Below are 22,047 nucleotides of genomic sequence, written 5' to 3'. Positions count from 1 at the left end.
GGGGACAGGACAGTCACAAAGCTACTCCTAGGAACCCCTTCAAGCTGATGATGAAATGGCTAAAATGAAGTAATTTCTGACTGAAGGACACCAAGCATTCTCCTAGGTGGGTGGGATCACAGAACATCCTGCACTGGATGGGTACTGAAGGGTTATTGAAGTCCAACTTCTGGCCCTGCACAGGACTTTTAGTTAAGTTCCAGTAAATGTTTTTAACATTGTCACATAGAAACCTAGTAATCTTTGGGATGCTGAAAACTTAAAATTTCCACTGACTGAATGACGATAAGCATTAATCCATTCTTGATGGTTATTGCCACAATGCTCTTCAGTAAACACTGACATCTGAGGATTTACATGTATTTAAATATTATCCTTCTTTCTTCCTCCTTCCCCCTCACCCCCATCTGGAAAGAATTATTCTGCAAGTCAAATGACAATCATTTGAGTCATACAAAACAACAAGAAACCAAGACTGTCAGTAGAGTTATACCACATCCTTTAGGAGTTTAGTTTAGTTTCACATAGTGAAACATCTAATAGCTTTCATAATTTTCAACAGATAACTTGAAATTAGCCATACCACAGACAAAGCAGCAGATACACAGTTTCAAATAATTCTTAACTGACTTTTTTCCTGTGCTATGTAGAAATAGAGTATGCTATTTAAAGCATATTTAAACATTCAGCTATTTTTAGGGCTTTTCCCCGCTTCTGAGTACAGCATTATGCAAAGAATCAATAGATAAGAGATTATCTTGTTCTAGAAGACACAGCACACTAGTCATACATGGTTGGCATTATTCTAGATGTAAATCTGGAACAATATTAAAATTTAATCTCCTTCTATGGTGTTTCATGCACAGTTTCCAAAACAAATAAATGAACCACTGCTTTTGTGTGTTGTCCCCACCACTTTTTTTTTAACTATAATTTTTATTTAAATAAGACACAGGAACTTCTATACCGAAAAAAAATACAAAACAGAAGCCACACATTTCCTTGTGTAAAGCAATATTGTGTGATAACTCAAATACTGTTCAGCACAGTGGCTAGAAATAACAGTAGAACTATGTACAAAACTTTAAACAATATTTGACAAATTTCTACAGCTGGATGTAGAATACAATTGAGATAAACAACTGCTGGGAAATTTACATGGCAAAGCATTAGCTTTAACACATTTGGTTCAAAACCTTCAATTCTGCTAAGAACAAATGTGCATTTTAATTAATATTTAGTTTCTCATGGAAAAAATATAAAGAACATGTAATGGCATTGCAAATATTGTACAGAGTTCAGCACTGATCTAAAAACCACTCATCATATCCCCTGGTATCCTAACACCAATAACTGAGACTACAATTTCTTATCTGGACATAACCAGAGCATAAAAAGGTCATCATATTGCAATGTTAGTCTAGAAAGAAAAATATTAAAAGGAATCGATACTTACATCACGAGTATTTTCTCCCCTTTATCTTCAGTCTATAAAATATATAGTGTTTTCACCTAGGCCTGAGATTAGTAGGGTTAAAGATGGCTGTTGTGTTTCAGGAAGCTTTTCACATGAAAATGGTTAGAGACAGACCTCTCTCCTTCTACATTTTCTGCAAGGGGAGTCAAAAAACAGTGGATGCTTTATAGGTTGTGAATTCCACCTTGTAAGACAGCATTAACAAAAACTCAGTAATAAAAAGGAAGCAATGCTTTATCTCCAAAAAAAGCACATATCTAGTGAGTAGTTACTGGTGGCTCACTCTCATCCCCCTCCAATCTCATCTTCAAAAGCAGAAAAAAAAAATAAAAGAGCATGTTTAAATGCTCCTAGTAGCTGCAGGCTACTAATCTCTTCAATTCCTGGAAAAGGTGAACCTTATTCTCTTAGGAGCAGACAGCATAAACGTAGTTCCGCTGAGCTGAAAGCAATGGAGCAAGAACATCAAGTTTATTTTGCCTTTGGGGTCCTCTTTGTATCACAGGAAATTATCTCTGAAAGCAATGCTCCTCTTCTTCTAGTACAATAGAAGAGCACCACAAACCCAATCCTGCCATGTATTATTTTGACAAAGTGTCCAGCCTGCAAAACCAGGATTATTTTACATGGATTTTTCTTTTATTCACACTTAAGGAGGGGGGGAAGCACACTTTTACACACACAGCTTACGTAACTGAAAGTCATGGGAGAAGCTTTAAGTAACATGAACTTAAAACTATTGTTTTCCCCACCCCTCTTAGAACACCCACTTGCTACTTCTGGACTTTCATCCAAACACAATTACTCACTACATAAATAAAACGCTGCTCATCTAACACTGCTCAACAAAATCTGAAAATCTATTTCCAATCAGAAAATGAATGAACATTTCCAAAAGAGAAACTAAACATTAATTTGACTTTTAGACGGTAACAGTAGCATTTCACATCCTTAATTGCCAACAAAAACCATGAGAGGAAATCCCCAATCATCCCCCCCCCCCCAAAACCTGAAAGAATTTCTGTCCTTTAACAAAAACATTCTTGTCTTTCAAAATCCTCTCACACACAACGTGGAATGTTTCTCATGTACAGCCTAGTACTGAACACTTTATTTGCAACAGTTTAACAGTCATTAACTGAGCAACACCTGAAACCTTTAAATGCCACAATTTTACATCTATTGAAATGACAGTAAATGCAACAGTTGTTTTACTTGTAAGCACATGACAAAGTGATATACATCACAGATTTGCTGGTTCTCCTCATGTTCACCCATGTCCAGGGTCATCATTCACCTGGATCTGAATGCACTTATTCCAAGAAAGTGGAATGTAATGAGGAAATATAATGCATAAAACAAGGAAAGGCAAAAGAGTGATGTTCCCTCTTTAGCTTTGTAGCTGTAAAATATTTTATATTCCAATATGATATACATTCCAAGTTACCTGAGTTTACACTTCAAGAGAAGTACCTGAAGCTAGGCCATAGGGTGGGCACTGTGCAACTGCTGTGGCCATTTTTTTTTTTTTTTTTTTTTTGCATTGTGTGTATTACAGAAGTTAGAAACATAAACACCTGGATCAATTGTAAACATAATCCTGAAGTACAGTATTTTCCATAGGACACAACACAGCAAGACATTTTCTATTCAGACAGGCAAGATTTTTTTATATATAGAGAGAGCTTATTTATACTGTAGAATTTGAAACAGAACACAGGACACAGTACTAATCTGGTCAAACGTACTATGAAATGCATAGTCTCCACTTAAAACGCTTAATGTAATATGGACTCTGCAGGCATTACTGCTTTCTCACAAAAAAATGCTGAATATGGATTCTGTCCCTGCCAAGAACAGTGTTGAGATTTTTTTTTTGAATGCTGCTAAGTATTCTGTGGTGTTCTGAAAGGTTGCCACCTCATGCAGATGTATCTGAACCAGGATCTCCTCACTCCTTGTCTCGGGGCAGAGGCCTGCTCCACCTTGCTCTAGATTAACACATAGCTCTGAGGAGAGGAATGGTCTTCAGTCTGAATTTCTTGCAAAAGCGGCTGCTGCTGCTGGGACGGTTGCTGTACCGGGATCTCTGGGGAGTCCATTGTGCTGGTGTCATCTGACAGAGATGAGAAAGAGACCCGAGACGAAAGCTGCTCAACAGTCAGGGTGCTCAAACCTGTGCTTTGACCAGAGTTTGGAGAGTTCTTCAGCGTCAGGTCTGAAGCAGGAAGGAGGGGGCCCAGAAGTTTTACAGGACAGAAAGCTGATCCGGTTGGGATGAAATTAACCTTGTTTTTGTCAGGACATGAAAAGAGAGGGGCTGAGACAGGCTGACGAGACCTACAATGAGAAAAAAGATTATGTATCTGGCCAGCTGAGATGTTTTTCACATCACGAGCTTTGTGGTTCTATACATTGCTAAAATGTGAATGACAAGGAATGGGATTAATTGGACAGAGGGGCAAACATCTTCCATATTGGTAGTCAGCTAACTGATCCACAGCATTAAAAATAGTACCATCACAAAAAATGACTTGGTAATTACTGGACAAACATGCAACTTCCAGCACAAAAAATCTGTAGTACATATGCACATGAGAAAATGCCATGGTTAATTTAGAATGGCACAAATTCTTCTTTGATAAGCGATGCAGCAACAATACATTTAGTCATTTTAAATTCCTTTCAGGACCTCCATAAAACAGACCTCTCATTTCCCATATTCCATAATTTGTCTGGAGGCTTTTTCCACAACCCAACATTGCTCCCTTTACCACCCAGCAGGCAGCGACTGCTGTTAGAGCAAGAAATGTCCCCTCCTTAATTCTTTCATCCACAGGAGTTTAGCATGCAACCTCAACAGCATGTGCTGTGCTCAAATACTGCTGGGTCTAGAGGAAAAAGACATGATGTCCAAGAGTTTAAATTCCAATTTCTTGCTCAGTAAAAATATTGAGAAAAATCTATGCCATAAGTATACTACTATCTACAAACACTTCACATATGTTTCGTTCCATCTTCTGTGTTTTATACACATCAAAATGCAACCTATGCTTGAAACTGATAATTACGACAAGGGGAGTTTTTGCTTAAGCCATGGAAACTTAAAATGTTAAAAAAATACATGGAAAGAAGTTTATATAAATGCTTAGGAAATTAATGTACCTTATCTTTCCTGCTTGGATTTTTGTTGCCTTTCATAAATGCACAAAGAGGTAAAAGACTCCATTTTCTCTTCACACCAATATAAACACTTGAACTTCTCTTCTGCACAAACTATAAGAATAGTTTGCTCCTGAAAAACCCATCAGCTGGAATAGTTTATTCATCTGCAGTTGAATAGGCTCAGTAAACAGGTTTACTGCTTTGCAGATACCAGCTGATATAAAAGGCATTACTTACGACATTTCCTCAAAGACCTTCACTCGCTCACATCCCTCTGGGGGCTCTCGTTTGAACATGTAGCTGTTGTTTGGTTTGGGAGATGAGGCATACTTGGGCAACGGTGAGCTACTCCCACTGTCTGAAAATTTAAAGCAGTTATATTACTAGAGATTGAGAGTGCTTTTTAATTAAATTCGATTTCCAAACAAGATGCCTTTTTTCACAATTTAGCCACTACGCTGGTTTGCTTCTACCACAATGCTTCCTTTATTGCAGGCTACTTCTAACACCCTTGTATAGCACATTTCTTCTGAGTAACAGCTTCGGTGCAGCAGCAATCTATTGTATAACAACACGTAACAGGAGGATATTTTTATCCAGAACACTGTAATCGGAACAAAGCAGAGCTGTGATCCTGGAAACAAATACATTCTTTATTACATAGTTCAAAAACCATAAATGAACAAGGTAATATGCATAATACATGCAGAAGAATTATGAGTGGTAATGATAAAACACCTTCTCACTGTATAAACAGTGTTATTAAAGATGTGTGTATACAGCTTGCATCTTATTTTAAAACATTATTCTTCACTGGAATATTGACCTCATTAGTCTCACAAACAGCTCAGAAGTTGCAATGAAACAAAACATATTTGTAACACAGGTACTGCTACCTCATCATTACAATGTCTTGTCTTACTTCACAGTTGTGTTTTTAGTATTTAGTATGTCATTTTAGTATCTAGAATGAAACTTCTACAGTTTAATTTTCTCATCACTACTGGCTATATGATACAGATATTCTTCATAACTCCAGACACACTTAGAATTAAAGATGTGAAGATCTAGGACAAAAGGCAATAGGCAGATTTATTTGTTCTCAAGAAGTATGAGAGAAGGCTCAAGTCTGGTAATGACAGAAGCACAGAAGTTTGAAATATTAATACTATGAAAAGGTTAACTTTAAACAGTCATGCTGACAACATGATAGTAAATGCATTAAGGAAATAAAGCAGGTACAGAAATAGTTATTCACAGACAATTAGCTTTCTGCAGTAGCTTCTATCTTTTCAAAGAGCAACAACTCTCCCAGGGTATTATTATTGGTTCCCTATTCCCTGTTTAGGATTACAACTAAAAAATGAAATAGCAAAATTAACAAGGACCCACCAACTTAAAAATGCACCTTAACTGGAGAGAAATAGCTGCTCTTGCTTCAGCTCTTTTGAAGTCTTTCCACTAATGTGGGGTACATTATTTTAAACTCAAGTTTATAATCTTTGTCTACTTTCCTCTTGTGCATGTGTGTTGCCTTTTCAGCTACCCAAGCTTCAAGCACTATGATCTAACCTCACCAAAGTGGACAGATTTGTCTTTAACAGCTTGCAAAGACAAACTATTATATTATCATGACTCAAGTACAAAGGCTAATCATTAGATGTTTTGAAACATCTCTGCTTCCTCTTACAACAAGAAACAAATCAACTCAAATGTCACACTTCCCTTTGAAGATTTATTATGAAAGATATGAGATTTAAAAAAATGTTGAAGTGAACCTCAGTAGCACATTGATTATTCAGCTCTTTCCTGCTGTACAGTGAATACAGAACTTCTATTTACAGAAATTTTGGTGTTAGCTACGAAGGCAGAAAATGCTTAGAGACGATACAGATATTTGCCAAGTTGGGAGCACGATGGTCCTGCTGGCATGTTTCCACTGTTGGCACACACCACTCATTCCAAACACAGAAATCATTAACAGAACCCAGACAGTTTGTTTCCTCTTTCTAATATTTAAAATTGAAGATCCAAGTTTCTATTTAAAAAAGAGACATAAAATATACTACTGTTCATTCCACCGAATAGTGGAAAAACATGGCAGTACATCCAAGGGAAGAATCAAACAGAATTCAAAGTCAGTTCTTGGAAGATTTAAGAGTCTTGTCTACTAGCCAGTTCAGCTTTCAATCAAGTTTTTGGTTTAGTTAGCCCTGCCTGGCTGAAACTTTCTACATAAGACAGCTGCTGAACAAGTATCTCTCTCTACCCTCCCTTCTTTTAAAGCTTACGAAGTTGTTAGATTTTCATTTTGACCAAACACACAGCACTCACTATTTGAAGAACACGTGTGGTTGTGAGATTCGCACGTACAAGCCGGGTCTTGGGCGAAGGGACTGGGAACACAGGCCATGAGTTAAAGTGGCAAGAGGTGGAATTCATAGCTTAAGCCAGTTTCCACTGGTGCATCCTGTAAGCTGTGCAGTGCTAAACTGTCCTGTCGTTAGTCCCTGACGACACAGCGAACCCATGTGTGCTCTCCAGGGGTTTGATGTACACTTCTGCCGCCCTCTGAGGCCCCTGAGCCTTCACGTCCCACCAGCAAGGGGTGCCCTGTGGCACGTCCCAGCCCACCCATCCCATTCCATCCCACTGACAGTGACTGATCACGGAATCTTTAAAGGGAGTTTCGCTGCCACAAATGCACAGCAGACAATATGGAGCCTTACCACATGGAACTTCCGGACATGTATTAAAACACAGATACTCTGTTATCTAGAAAACACTTTAAGCTTGTCATAAAACCACAAAAAATACTATTTTAACTTTAATACCAGAACTTATGGCTTGCACATATTAGAACAAAAGAGGCTAACTAAAAAACAATCCGTAAAACAGTTTTCTGAGTGACTATACTTAAACAAGAAACTGCCAGTGAGCCTTGGGTTTACTTTTGAGAGGTTAAAAAATAACTAATAAGACTATCCAAAGACTTCACTAACAACTTTCCTTTAAAGAATCAGATGCCCAGAATTTAGCAAGCATGTAAGAGCCTGCTAGCAAGAGTGGGACTACTACATGGCGTGTAAATGCACCCCATAAAAATCCCTGAAAAACAGGGTATACAATCTACATTTGTACAAAGAAACTCCTCCGAGATTTCATCTGCTTATACCTACAGATGCCTTTGAATTTCACCTCAGTCACAGCTGCTGAGGATGCTATGGAGGCTACTGAATTACAGTTTCATGGACCAGAGTATCACAAAACAGATCTAGGGAAACCAGTAGTTTTAATACAAAATCATAAAGCCAGGTGCCATGAAAATACATTCTTTCCCATCTCTTCCTTGTCCGCTCTAACCAATACTGTGTAGTATCACTGCTCTGTTCAGAGCAATATTGTGGGCCTTTTCTGAAAATTATCTTTCACATGCATTTGAAAAATTCAATTATTTAACAGCTTCTTGCAGAAAGGTAAACCCAACAGTTGATGGAGTCCAAAGGGCACTTGGGAGGGCCTCAGGCCAAAGCACAGCTTTGCACCAAAAGCAAAAGATGCTTTATGAATGTAAAGCAGTGCTGTGTCTGTACAGAGCATTGGCTCCTCTCACTGCTTATGTCTCTCAGTCAAACTAACCTTCCTTTACTATTCAGCAACACACCCCACAACCATTAATAACACTGATAACTCCACTTTTTAATGGTAAAGCCAAGTTACTTCCATCAAGAGGAAAATTAAACCTTTAGAAAAGTCACAAGAAAACATCATCAAAACATCTACATTTGGTTACACAATGCATATTTCCAAACTTCAAAGGCCTCACCAAAAAATGACGTTGGTTTTATTCTAGCTCACAAAAGCCTTTAAAAGGAAGGCGTGAAAACCTTCCCAAGTTTTTATTGTGTAGAGCAATCGAAAGCCACAACAAATGTAATAAACTGTCCCTAAAACTTGCTACTCTGTTGTAATTTCTGCCTATATCCCTCATTTATCTATAATTTAATGATTTTGAAGCAACATTCAGAACAACTGGTCTTGTAGTACCTAGATGGTATGACAGCAAAAAGCCATCTTCTGACTACACTTTTATAAACTCTGAACAAGTTACTTTTTCTCAGAAAACTGCTACATGTTTTCCTACTTTTCACCTTGCCCTTAAAGAATTAAGTTGTGATGTGAAGTTCGAGCTTTTATCTTTCATATGCACAGTATTATATATCTTAAACTAATTTTTAAATGCCATTATTATGGTTTGAAAAACTGTTTATCATCATCGCCTACACATTTCTCCTGGAGAAGACTTTTGATACAAGCCTAGCATTAAATCCAGTCCTAAAACCAAAATCCACAAATAAGTATCTACTCATAAATTTCACTCCAGTCAGCTGTTCAAAAAATCCAAGGGAGGAGATAAAAAGCCTTGGAAAGCATTACAAAGGCTAGATGCACTATTTCAAACTGTCTTCACTTGCTACTGCCAGTAAACGTACCACTGAAAAGTCCCATTACTGTGATAACAGGGTACTGATTGCAAAAAGAATTATTAATTTCCTTGCTTTTTAACTTATATTTCTTATCAGGACATATATGAACCAATTTACCTGTCAAGATACTTTTTTGCGTTCTAATACTTTAGTAGATGTTTCTACAGTGATTAAGTCTTGACAACGTATTAAAATGCATATGCATAGTATAAGAAAGAGAAGTATGGTGGGGGCAAGCTAATACCACTGTTATTTTTGGAGCATAGCCAACTATCACATTGAGCTAAAACTTTAATGTGGTTAACTTACGCACTTGCACACACCCACCCCCAGCTTAGGATTTGGGCAGATGGATTTCTTTTACACTCTTTCCTTTTAAATCCAAGATGGGGAAAAAAATACTTTTCAGGCAACAAGAAAAGCTAGTATTTCTCCTGCTCACTTTCCCAATCCTATTCCCAAATTACTTAAACTATTAATAAACAGATAGTATTTACAAAAAAATGCTTAACCTTACTTATATCCACAAAACACTACTATCTTTAGCTCACTGGTAAATATATGCTAAATCTTAGAAATCTTCATTTCCTCTGTGAAACTGACTCCTCTTGGCTTGCATGATTTACCCAAATCCTACATCCTCCATACTGAAGTCCACGTTTCAGCTAGCTGACCAGAAGAACAAGGGCAGTTTTATTAGTAAACAGTTTAAAAATAACGCACAGTCTTTTTTACATTGATGTTTATATTCTCGTACTCCATAGTCTGTCAGTAACTCTTAATTACTGAAACTCCAGTTGTACTCCCACTATAAAACCAAACAACATTTTACAGATTTTTTTAAAAAATGCAAGATATTGATAAATGCATAAATTATTCAGAACTGTTGAGCTGTTATGCAGCATACACAGTGAAGTAATTACCCTCCACTAGGTTGTTCAAACAGGTAACTGAGGTTCTCACCAAATAGCTTCAAGTGGAATGTAAGAGTTCAGAAGCAGAGCTCTAAGCTGTCCAAAACTTCATCACCATTTTGAACAGCAAGCAACTCACCTACAACAGAGTCTATCACAAACCTTCCTGAAACCTTTCTTAAAATGTAAACATGTTACAGTCTGAATTCTTCACATTAGAATCTTCATAAATAGTTAACTGTTTGCTGTGCTCCTCTGACGTATTTATGGAAGATGTTTGTGAAGTTTCACAAACAAGAGGGAAAAAGATATGTAAACAAACAAAACCAATTTTCAGATAAATCCTCAATCCCTCCACAGCCATCAAACAAAAACAAAAATTGATGTAATGAGTAAAATGAAGGTAGTTGTAAAAGCATGACATCACATGCCTCCCATAGGCAAAGGCAGGCCACTCTACTCTCACCTTTATCACGGTCATAGAGCAAATCTTCTGTTGAACAGGGGCTCCCATCCTGAGATTCAGGAGGGCAAAAGGGAGAGACACATGGTGAGTGACTGCTGCAGCTGCTGCTGCGCTCCTGGACAGACGGAGTCTGAGTGTCAATGCTTCGGGTACTACTACTACGATAATGAGCAGGTAAGGGTGCCCTTCGACCGTCAGGGATATCCAGAGGCTGCAAGAGAAACAAGCAATTCCTGTTACAGAGAAAAGATCAATCTCACAAGCAACGTCAGCCTGTAGCAGTCATAAGCAAAGGCATTAAAAAGAACAAACTTGGCATTTTTGAAAGAACAGGAAAATCTCACACAAGAAAATAATGCAGTGTACAATGGATACAACATACATTAATTACACAGAGTACCAGGGCAATGTGCCCCACTGCAAAGTTAATATCCACACTTCAACACATGCCAGTGTTATGTTTTTATGGTTTTCACAATAGTTTAAAAAAAACCAAACTTCCCTCACTAATTATATTTAGTACTACAATTTTCAATAAAGGTCACTGCTATTATAAAACAAAAACAAGTACCCCGACAGAGATCACATTTGGATAAAAGGGAACGTAGAAAATGTCAAATACAATGGCATACTATTGCCATAACAACCAACTGAATTACAATTATAATAGGAAACCATCCAGGTTTTGCCAGTAAGTTGCAATTCTCCAGCGCACTCCTACATTCCATCCTTCTATAGATGATGCACAGACAGGCTTGTAACAAGGCTCACAAGCTTTGTCTTGGGCCAAAGTTAGTAAACTCTGCTTGCCTGTGTCACCCCAGCTGGCACTGGCCAGGGTGATCCTGTATCCCATTCTGCAACATACTGCATAGACATGTTCACAGCAGTAGATTGGCATGCTCTATTTAGTTGTCCTTCCCAATGGAAAAGTAGGTTTTTTAATAAAGACAGTGCTGCTTTAAATGTAAGAAATCAAGTGGGAATTGGAGTCCTGCTTAGAAGCGAAGGGGAAAAAATGTCAGCAAGATTTAAACAATTTTTATTCTCACTTCAGCGAGAACTGCATCCAAACCACAGAGAACAGCTTAAATGTTCTAGCTACAAAAAATTAATGTCTTTTTCCTTCTCACTTCAAGTGAACATTTTTATTTTATTGCCTCTCTTCCGCATATATTCCAAAACTGTAACAGCTTGTTCCAGAGCCTAGAATTCAACCCAACGCTTTTGCTAGCAACAAGGACATGACACCTAATGGCTGAGTATCACATTCTCCCCTTTTCAGCAACAGTCCATCCAGAAAACCACCACACATTACACAAAGAGGCAGACATAGCAGAGCAGGAAGATAATTTTCTTCTTATGAGCCTTCCAGTTAATACCATTTCATATTTCAAATAAGAGCAAAGAAGCACACTATAAAGAGAACATTACAGTCGCTCCATGAAATGGTGTAAGGTTTGGGCACAGCTGTGTGGTCTGTTCCAACAGCTCAGTTCACATTGTCTTTATGTTACAACATGACTTGATGTTCTATTCCCATCACCTCCAACAGGCCCTGACTCATTCAGTGCACAAGGCAGACCTGCAGCATTGTAGGATTTGTTACACAGACAGAAGAGAGAAAACAAGACTGAAGCTGTAGAAAGAAAGCAGTCTCATAATTATCATAACCAAACCAACAAACAAAAAAAAACCAAAAACAAACAAAAACCAAACACCCCACAAAAAAAGAACAACAAAACCCCCATCAAAAAAAATTCCATGCAAAACAGCATTTTTATTTCCCTCTCTGCCACAAAAATTCTGCGAGATGTCAGGGCATCAGCTGAACCAACCTCTCTCCTTTATAGAATCTCCTCTTGATGCCCAGTTTATACAGGACTGATTTGCAAAAGTCCTCTGCGTTAACAGATGCAGAAAAAGACTACAGGAGGTGCATTCTAAACTCCTACAATGGAATGCAACATCTTGAGTTACCTGAAGAACTACACTATAGAACCTGGATGGATTTGTGTTTCCCCATCCACAAAGTGTAAATAATATCTTTCTTCTCACATAACTGTGATGCAAAGTGAACAAAATTTCAGACACAATCCTATTATAAAAGAGTAAAATCTCAGGAAAAAATTCAGATTTCTAACGTCAATGCAAAGTGTAACAGTAAGCATAAGGACACAAAGGAGGAGAAAAGAAAAATACCAGATAGCTGCTCATTAAGGGCATACACCATGGTCTATGTAACAGGTAAAACAAGGATTCCAGGGAGGGGAAAAAAAACAGTAAGTGATCACATAATTAAAGACTCCAGGATAACGCAGATGTTCTTCCACACCTGGAGGAATACTGTAGTATCAGACAGTTAGGAACTATATCCCACATGACATATTTCAACTCCTCTGAACTAAAGCCTGAGGTACAAAAGTAATCCGTATTTTTAGACACATCTAAATATACACACAAGCAGGAAAAGCTAAATATTTATCATTCTCTACAAGTGCAATAACATTTAAGGCATAGAAAGTGCCAGTTAGTATCTCAGATTACTGTGCTTTTGTATTTATCTTTCCCTCAATGCTGACAAACTGCAAAAATCTCCAGGAAAATACCAACTAGAAGTATTTCAATTGTTAAAAACTTTATGTATCAAACCTGACCAATGTAAAAAATTCACTTTTGAAGTTACTTTCCATGAGTCATGTCTGAACTATTCCAAAACTGAAGTTCTCACAACCTTACAAGATAAGAGACAGGGTAACTAATTTGGTACAGCTATTAGTTCCCATAATGCCCAGTGCATGCAAAACAACTAGAAATTACTGCATTCTATATGCTATTTCTTAATTTTTTTCAAGTAGATCCAGTCATGTATTAACCCTATGCCAAACACATTCTGACAGGACACTTGTCCATCCCTATGGGATGTGCTCTTGGACACAGTTACATGCTGCTCTCATCTCCCATTAAAGGTATGAAAATGCTCCATTTGACAAGCATGCATTTCTTTAATAGACTGTTAACATTCACCAATCTGTTTTCAACATCGATCTTTTTGCTGGGGAAAAACCCAACAAACTCCACTCAGAATCAGGAATGCTACCGGTCTATAAAAATATTATCAATGGGAGTGTCCTCACAAGCTGTACATCTGTATGGGAGGAGACTTCTTGAGAGCAAAGCATTTGAATGCTATTGATTTAAAAACTTTCCCCCGGAGTGGAACACAAAGGCCAGTGTAGGAAAGTGCTTCTTCCTGTTGGCATCAATGAAGCCATCAATGCATAGGATAAGGTGCAAGTGCAAAACCCATAAGGTATCATAGGAAGGAACACTTGGGAAAAGAACAGTTTACAGATGAAGGCTATGAAGATTTAAGTAATGATCTTCTGCATCTGTGCAAAATAAGTCATTTTATTACAGGATTAGATTTCCAGAGAGGTACATAAAACCACCTTGCCATCTCCTTCCAGAAGTATTAGAAATCAAACAAGGAACACAGTAATCAGTTTACTTACGCTGTGTGATAGTCCATCAAAATTTCTTTATTTCTAATTACTTCTGTATACCTTATAGCTCCAGTAGAATGTTTTTCCAAACAGGAGGCCTATGAATGTGTCTGTGCTCTGCTACAGGGCACTTTTCATGACTTTCACTATTGTATGCCATAAGAGGGAACACCTCTTATCCCCTAACCCCTACAAAAAGTCCATCATCTTATTGTACCTCAGTCACCAATGGTTGTGTTATGGAATCACAACGGGACAAAGAACAAAAGCCTGCAACAACTTCACAAAAAGCTGATTCCACCTTACAAGTTATGGTGAGAACAGTACATACCATCACACCTTGTCAGAGTTAATCAGCAAGTTATAAAAGAAGGAAGGAAGGAAAATATATCCAAGAATTTTGAATAAATGCATTAGAACATGAATTAAAAGTTTATTAAATTTGAATAGAAAGAGGGGATTGATTAAGAAGTGACTCAAAAAGGACAAGTTAGTTTTATGAAAGCAAAAAGAAAACACCTTCAGGTAACTAAGCAAGATGAATTTTTTGAAAAAATACAGCTATGGCTAAACTGCAAAGAATTTTTTTTAAAATATTTTGATGACTATGCAATCTCTGTAAACTTTATAGTCAATTGGATTTTTAAAAGATAATGACACAAAGACATTCCTAATCCTCAGTTATCTTTATGAAACACAAAAATAACATGACAATACACAAGTGGTTTGGGTTTATTTACTTTCATTACTAAAATTTTAATCATCATTAGGATGTTAAAACAAGATTAAAAAAAAATTCAAAGAAGTAACAGAACTAAATCAGCATTAGTTAAGACAGAAGACATATTCTAAAGCAACAAACTATCTTTGCTGTGCTTTTAAAATAGTTTCTAAAAATACAAAATGTTACAGCAAGAAAGAATGGCAGAAAATGGAAAGAAAAACAAACAGGTTCACTAGCAGTGGAACCAGTGAAGTTTGATTTCCTATGTATTATCTTTTGTTCAGTAATTCCTAGCCTTTAACCTAGCTTCCCCCACTTCCCCAGGCTAAAACATAGCTAAATAGTTGTATTAGGAGAAAGTTCACCAGCAGTGAGACTGAGTAAATGATGATCTTGTTCTGATCTTCCATAAGCAAACTAAGACCTTGTACTCTCAAAGAGAGCGCTAGGAGTCCCACTCTAGGTCCCACAAGACCAGACTTCACAGAAATTAACAGTTACATAGCAGGAAACAATCCTCTGCCCACAAAGATGGACTTGACTTCAAGGGCAATGTCTGATTTATGACTCTCTTCTGTGTCTGAAGCTCTCGCTAGGAAGGGTTCACTACTGCCTTGGTTGCGTAAACTGACGAGCACCTCTGGCCCAAATCCAACAATGCACTCAAGTATGTGCTTAACTGTTTTGCTGGATCAGTGTCAGTACATTCAGTAACACAGGGGAGCTCTGCATCCCAAGGAATAAGCTGTTAAAACCCAAGGACAACATTTACAAGGATGATTTTTCTGATAGATAAATGAAATATCCTTCAACTACAGAAGATTATAACCCTAGCCATAGCAACATCAGTGGTGCCACTACAACACACACTTCTTTGTACTCTCTTTGGAGATGCTGCAACAAGGCTTATTGAGCTGGGCTTTCAGTTTGCATGTTTCTTTGTTTTCTTTTCCTTATTCCCATGGTACAATACACACCTCTTCTAAAGGGATAAGACAGCCTTAGGAAAGAAAACTTAGCATAAAACTACTATGACAGTATTTCATTCTTAAGACTGCTTTGTCCACACAACTAGGTGTCTGGAGAAGCCAAGACTACCCCAAAGCTTTTTAAGTTTACTACTGATACGGAGAACTTCAAATAAAAGGTTTCAGACTCTTAAACCTCTGATGGAAGTTTTATACCTTGACTCGTATACTGAATTGCTATTACATAAACCATTCACGAGAAAAGCACCTGCATCTTGGAGATTAGAAGAAACCCTAGAGTACTTTATTCCACAGCAGAAAATTTTCACTGGCTATTTAGGAAACAGTGGCTGCAAACCAAGTATTCCACATTTTAAGCGTCATCTAAGCACTCAACTCCTCAATGAAAAGTCCAATGCTCCAAAGCAAAGCTGCCCCATTTGGCAGTATTTCCCACACAGAGATCTCCCCTGACAGATCACAGAGGTTTGATGGCAGTAAAATGGTCCACATTCATTGTATGGGAAAAAAGAAAACATTAAAACCAAAACAGAGAGCATAGCATTGGGAACTTGCATCTTGCTCAAGAAAAAGAGTGCAAAATGAAGCAAATATAACAATCTCCCATCTCTAATTACTTATTAATGCAGCCTGAAGCATCTGAATGTTCTAACACTTGTATTTCTCAAAAAAACTTTCACGCTCTCTACAGAAAGGGCACTCTAAACAAAGTAGGTTTGGCCAGAAGCCCTTTAAAAATAAAAAAGAAAAACAAAAAAAAACCAAAAAAAACCCCACCATGCTTAAACACTGAAAAAAAAGTTTTCAAACAGTTCTTTGAAGAAAATTATTTGTAATTTCAGCCACAAGGGAGGTTACTCAAGAGGAAGGTTTTCCTTATGTTTATAGATTACAAAGAGATAACAACCATAAACATGTTACTGAATGCTTACCTTGGATACTTCTTCTTTTCCACTGTTCTCCTTAATGAATACTTTTTCCAGTTCAGGGCTTATTCCTTCTACATTACACGGCACACGTGAAGCAGTTGATTTTGGCACTGAAATGTTTGACAGTGGCATAGGGACAGATCTGGAAATACAAGCCTAGAAGGTAGACAGCAACATGATTTAAAGATGGAAAACAGAATAAAGGCAGAGGTCTGAGACCAAAACTAAAAACATTACTAAGAAGCTGTGTATTAATTTTGCCATCTAGAAGAGAATTTTTACTTGGTGAATTTAAATAAAAACAAATGCATACATAAATCAAAACCCAAAAAAATCATCTCCACTTAACTCAAAGAAGGGTTGTATAACCAAACCATTCTATGACTTCACTTGGTAGTAAGTAGACAGGTGTATGTACCTTCCAGAGGCACAAACTACAGTTTAGACCACAGGGGGAATGGGGAGCACATGGGGCCCTGATGCTAATGTTTTAACTGGGATCAAAAAGGCATTTCATAACATTCCTAAAGCTTAATGACTCAACTGAAATATTCACTTAATGCACTTTTACTCTCTTTTGGTTGGCTTTAGCAAATGAAAAATAAAACATTCATTTTGAATCCTTAATTTCATTAGCTTATAGCTTTTCAGAACTTTATGCCAAAGGTCTTAAGATAAATCATCTTAAGTTTAAGAAACAAGTGTGTAAATAAGTACAGGTATGATTTTCAGAAAAGCCTGTTGAGTGGAGCTCTGTCACCAACAGGAAACATTCACAAGAGTGCACACAAATCTTGCACTGTCAACCTTAAAAGCTTTACCTTGGCAGCAGCTACACTGACAGCCATTAAGTGCTCACGTGTCAATCAGTGTGTTCTGCTCACAGAATAACAGGATGCTTAAGACAAAATGTAAACTTTTATTTTTAATCCTTATCAAGGGAATCTTGCAGACTGTGCAGCTCCCAATGTGCAAGTGATTTGCCTGCAAGCACTCTCTGACTGCCAAAACACACTGCCTGCAGAATGGCTTTATCAGAGAACATCTTCCTGAGAAACCAAATGTTACATGAGCAATGACAAGGTGAGCTCCAAGTACTAAAGAATGTTTCCTCACAGCATATGTCCTATGTGGGTTTCAATCTATGCCAGACTGTCTGCTATGTGACTGTAATGGCACAGGTACTTGCAACAGCCTACTTTGAGATGTAAAGCAAAACCCTTTTCTATGCAAAATGCAGTAGGATGCTTTGTTATAAATGCTAACAGGTTCAGGAAGAGCACCAAATTCCTACTGTCCTTGTGCATTAGGTTATGACCACATGGTTTTATCCCCACAGAAGGAATGTAAGGAATCAGCCATCACAGCTCAACAGCCGCGGTAACTAGCTGCTATAGAACACCAGAAAGCTAACAATGTACTCAGGAATTACTGGGACAGAACCAACATTTCAGATGTCCCAAGACTGGCCTTTTGTTAACAGGGAATCCAAGTTAAGGATCTACTACTATAGGTAAAATTTAATCAGGATTCAAATATCTACATTCCCAAATAAGCCACAGTTAAATGCCTTCTACAAGTGCCTTAAGGTTTATGAAGATACTGGCTGAACCTCACCTGAGCTTTAGAACTGTAACTGGGTTTCAATTTTGCTGACAGGTTTTAATGACTAGATTATGACTGTTTTGGGCATCCTCCACTGCACCTTTCTTTATTTTCTATTTCTCTGTTTTTATTTTTTAATTAGCTCAGATGGAATTAGGTTTCAAAACTGATAAGCACATATCTTCCAGAGGAGCTTTTGAAAGTTTACCACAAAAAATTAGTCTTGGAAGCAAGTATGCATTCCTAGAAGCACAGCCTTATTTGGCCATGCCTACAACTTTTACAGCATCATAATATATTTAGTTGCTATCCTGGTGCAACCCTTCTTTTATTATATGACGACCATCAGATAAACTCCAGTGAAGGTACAGCAGTATCAGACTGTTAAGCATTTCAGTGTACCACACAAGAGAACAAACACAAGACAGATGGGAAGGCTCAGCAGGCTATGCAGCCAACCCTGATAAGGTGGGAGGCTGTTAATACAAGGAACTACCCACTTACCTGAGTCTGACTGATTGCTATATGGTTGCCATGGAGAGGTGACTGACGTTCCTTCTCTTTGTTGTGACGACTGCTCTGCTTACTGCGCTGAAGCTGCTGCCTCAGTTTGGCAATCTGCTGGAGAGAAGTTCAGGTGAAGTGAAAATGAGTTATCATAACTGTTCAAATCTTCACACAAAGTGAATCATGGACATTTTAATCCTCTCTGGAGGATTTTACAGGCATATGGGAATACTTTTCCTTGAAGTATGATCATTAAAGCCTCCTTCTGCTTATCAAGTACTTACTCCAAAGTATCTGCCCTATTCACCAACCTGAATATGACAACAGGCTAGGTTTATTTACTGAATTTCCTCAGTTACACACAAGCAGTGTAATATCTGATGCAAATAAAAGTAGTCAGAATGACAATTTGTAGCATCTTCTAACCTACAACTGATTTAAACTGGGGGCTTTGAAGCCTACAGTTTAATTTGTTTGATCTTAAACCTAAACAAAACCTTTTAGTGATAATTCATCATAAAAGTAAAGAACCTTCACAAACAACTGGCATTCAAAATGCACTGTTCATCTCAAAATCCTTATTTAATACATTTAATAGCACTTCCCTGCAGGCAAAATTATCACAGATTCCTTCAGGCAGATGGAATTATCTTTCCTGCTGTCTGCTGCAAAGATGTCTAATCAAAAGTTACATATTTTAAATGTCAAATGCAACTAAAGCCATTATCCATCTGACCTGCTCCTTAACAAGAAACCAGAGAATTTCATTTCAGGATTCCTGTACTTATTCATTCCTCCTGGGAAATTTCTACATGAAAGAGAGTACTTACCTCTATAAACATAGTCTCAGAAGTTTAGACTATGTGCAAATTCACACAACAGGTACAGACACTACCTTAAAACTGGATAATTTGTTCCCTTAGGCTCAAATCCCACTGGAATATAAGGCCATGCACGGCCCCATTTCATTTTTAAAAACCTGAAGGGTAAGTAAGGAGAATGAATGCACATGGAATTCATGCATCAGGTGGAAACTAACCTCTCTTTCTGAGTGACAACTTACAAGTACATGCACTCTGGTTATTTCCAAGAAGTTAAATATATCACTGGTTCTCTTGCAAAGCAACTCTGTGGCAAAGAATCCCTTCACATCACTCTTCACAGTGTCAGAGATGACAGTGCTTGGTGAAGAGGACTGGATAGAGCTCTGCTGCAGGCTGTGAACTCTTCTTTGTGCTGTTTCTGGTAGCACTCACAGAAGAACAATCTATCTTTAAGGCTTCACATAAAGTTTTGCCACAGCTCATTACCCATACTTAGAGAACTGCTACTCAGAAATGGCTGAATACTTTGATCTTTAAACAACAGACAAACAGCTCAACATTTCCAAAAGGGTCTGTATGTTGAATATATCCAGAAGAACAGAGCCATAATACAACTGCATTACTTACACAGATGAACTACATTTAGAGAACTGGGACACCAAACTCTTGATCAAAGGTGCAACTTGAGCATCAAGTTGCAAGAAACTTTGGAGTCTGAAGAGGTGTTTCATCTCTAAAAAAAATAAACCCATTTGTCTAGAAATTTCCCCTTTTCCTTGTAGGACTAACAGCAATTAGGAATTTAACTCCATAGATGAAAAAACATGCAGGTAACTACTCTGGTAAATATACACACATTACAAATATTTGTGTCTTATATTGGAATGTTGAAGAATGGGGAGAAATGGGAAATAATCTTTATCTTCCCATTTAAAAACAGAGGAGAAAAATTACGCCCAAGTCGGAAGACAGCTGTGGACAGAGATGGCTGGCTACAAGAATAATCAGAAAGCAAGGAGAGTGCTGTATATAAATCTTTCCTTCCTACTGCCTCTCTTTGATTCTATGCACTTCCTCCTAAGTAAAAAATGTTAAATAGACTATTTTGTTTAATTTAAACGAAATGATTTCTGAGCTTTCCTCAAGAGCACACTATGAAAAGAAAATATCTACACAATACCACCTCAGAGATCTGGCTGACTGATTACTGTCACAAATAAGCTTGCAAATCTTTGAGGACATAGCCTCTCACTGTAAGATTTGGATAGTGAAAGCTCTAAATGGGAGAGTGTTGATAGGCTGGTATGTTTTAGGGTAGCCAAAAACCTTGAAGCTCTGATATTGTGAAAGGAATCAATGGATCCCTGGAATTTAAGGTTTTCTCAAGCCACCTCAAGAGTATGTGTATTTTGGCAGTCAGTAGATTCTTGACACTAACAAATAAAAGAGTGCTTGGGTCACTGAGGAAAAACAGAAGATGGAAAATTGTTGATTTCACTCTATCTGGAGCCAAAGTGATCTCTTAAGCCCAACAAACAATTCAGTGAAGAAACAGATGTGTCTTCTTAGATCACATGTCCTTAGCCCTGAACTTGCAGGACCCTAGCTGTCCATGATGTGGTAGTTACGTTTGGACAAGAAAACAAGAAAGTAACAATGGGCATATAAAAAGGAATCTGCCATTTCCGATTTATCCTGCAGATCTAGGAGACAGAGGCTGGCTGGCTGGCACAGACAACCAGCAAGTTGGCAGTGTTAATGAGTACAGGCAGCAGAGAAGCACCACTAGAGAACCAAACATAAGCAAAATGACCTACAGACAAGTGTGAGCTACAGTGATTCTTGCAAAACAAATATAATTCATGGAGTAAGAAAAGAGTCTGAAATCCATATAAAGGCCATATGCCTTGATGGCATCTGCTTTACCAATTATCTCAAAGAAGCAGCAGATCCTGTCTCTCGGGCACTCAAGTGATGCAGTGAATACGAGCTAGGGAGTCTGCTGTGCAAAAAAAAATGGGGCCAAGTGAGTGGTACCAGCATTTGAAGATCCAGCATTAGACCAGATGTGAGCAAAGAAAATGGTGCCAAGGAAGTGGCAGGAAAGGAACCATGTGCTACACTGCAGAAACCGAAGGGCAGTAACAAACCACTCCATTTTCACTGAGCAGCAAAGAACTGAAAGGGTTTGGGACACCACTTCCCTCACATGCCCAAGTACTGAGCATGAATGTGACTGGGGTATACACAGTCATATTAGGGAACATATGTAAATCATCACAAAAACATCTAATCTGTATCCTAAAGCACCTACTTACTGAAGACATTTAAGCCTTAGCCTTGCACATACGTGCACTTAGATCCGTAACATGTGAATTATTTTAGTATACCATTTCAAATGCTCTCCCCCTGCCTACCTAACTTGAAGATAAGCAGAACATTCTCATTAGAAAA

At 37.9% G+C, this 22,047-nt stretch overlaps 1 protein-coding gene across 4 annotated transcripts in view; it reads right to left on the bottom strand.

The window, feature by feature from the left end:
* Nucleotides 1–551: 551 nt before the first annotated feature.
* Nucleotides 552–22,047, bottom strand: part of GLCCI1 (glucocorticoid induced 1) — a 54,162-nt gene continuing 32,666 nt past the window's right edge. The window contains exons 4-8 of one of the 4 annotated variants that reach the window (XM_058832192.1): nucleotides 18,767–18,883; nucleotides 16,661–16,813; nucleotides 10,510–10,720; nucleotides 4,880–5,000; nucleotides 552–3,817 (exon numbers count right to left, since the gene is read on the bottom strand). In XM_058832192.1, coding sequence (XP_058688175.1) covers nucleotides 3,469–3,817; nucleotides 4,880–5,000; nucleotides 10,510–10,720; nucleotides 16,661–16,813; nucleotides 18,767–18,883 — 951 coding nt within the window. In that variant the 3' untranslated portion in view covers nucleotides 552–3,468. The remainder of the gene's footprint in view (nucleotides 3,818–4,879; nucleotides 5,001–10,509; nucleotides 10,721–16,660; nucleotides 16,814–18,766; nucleotides 18,884–22,047) is intronic. The other 3 variants (XM_058832194.1, XM_058832195.1, XM_058832196.1) reach the window with 3 other exon arrangements.

Source organism: Poecile atricapillus, chromosome 2 (genome assembly GCF_030490865.1).
Source record: "Poecile atricapillus isolate bPoeAtr1 chromosome 2, bPoeAtr1.hap1, whole genome shotgun sequence".
Classification (NCBI taxonomy): domain Eukaryota; kingdom Metazoa; phylum Chordata; class Aves; order Passeriformes; family Paridae; genus Poecile; species Poecile atricapillus.
The sequence above is the reverse complement of the archived record's forward strand: the minus strand, read 5'-3'. Positions and strand labels throughout refer to the sequence as shown.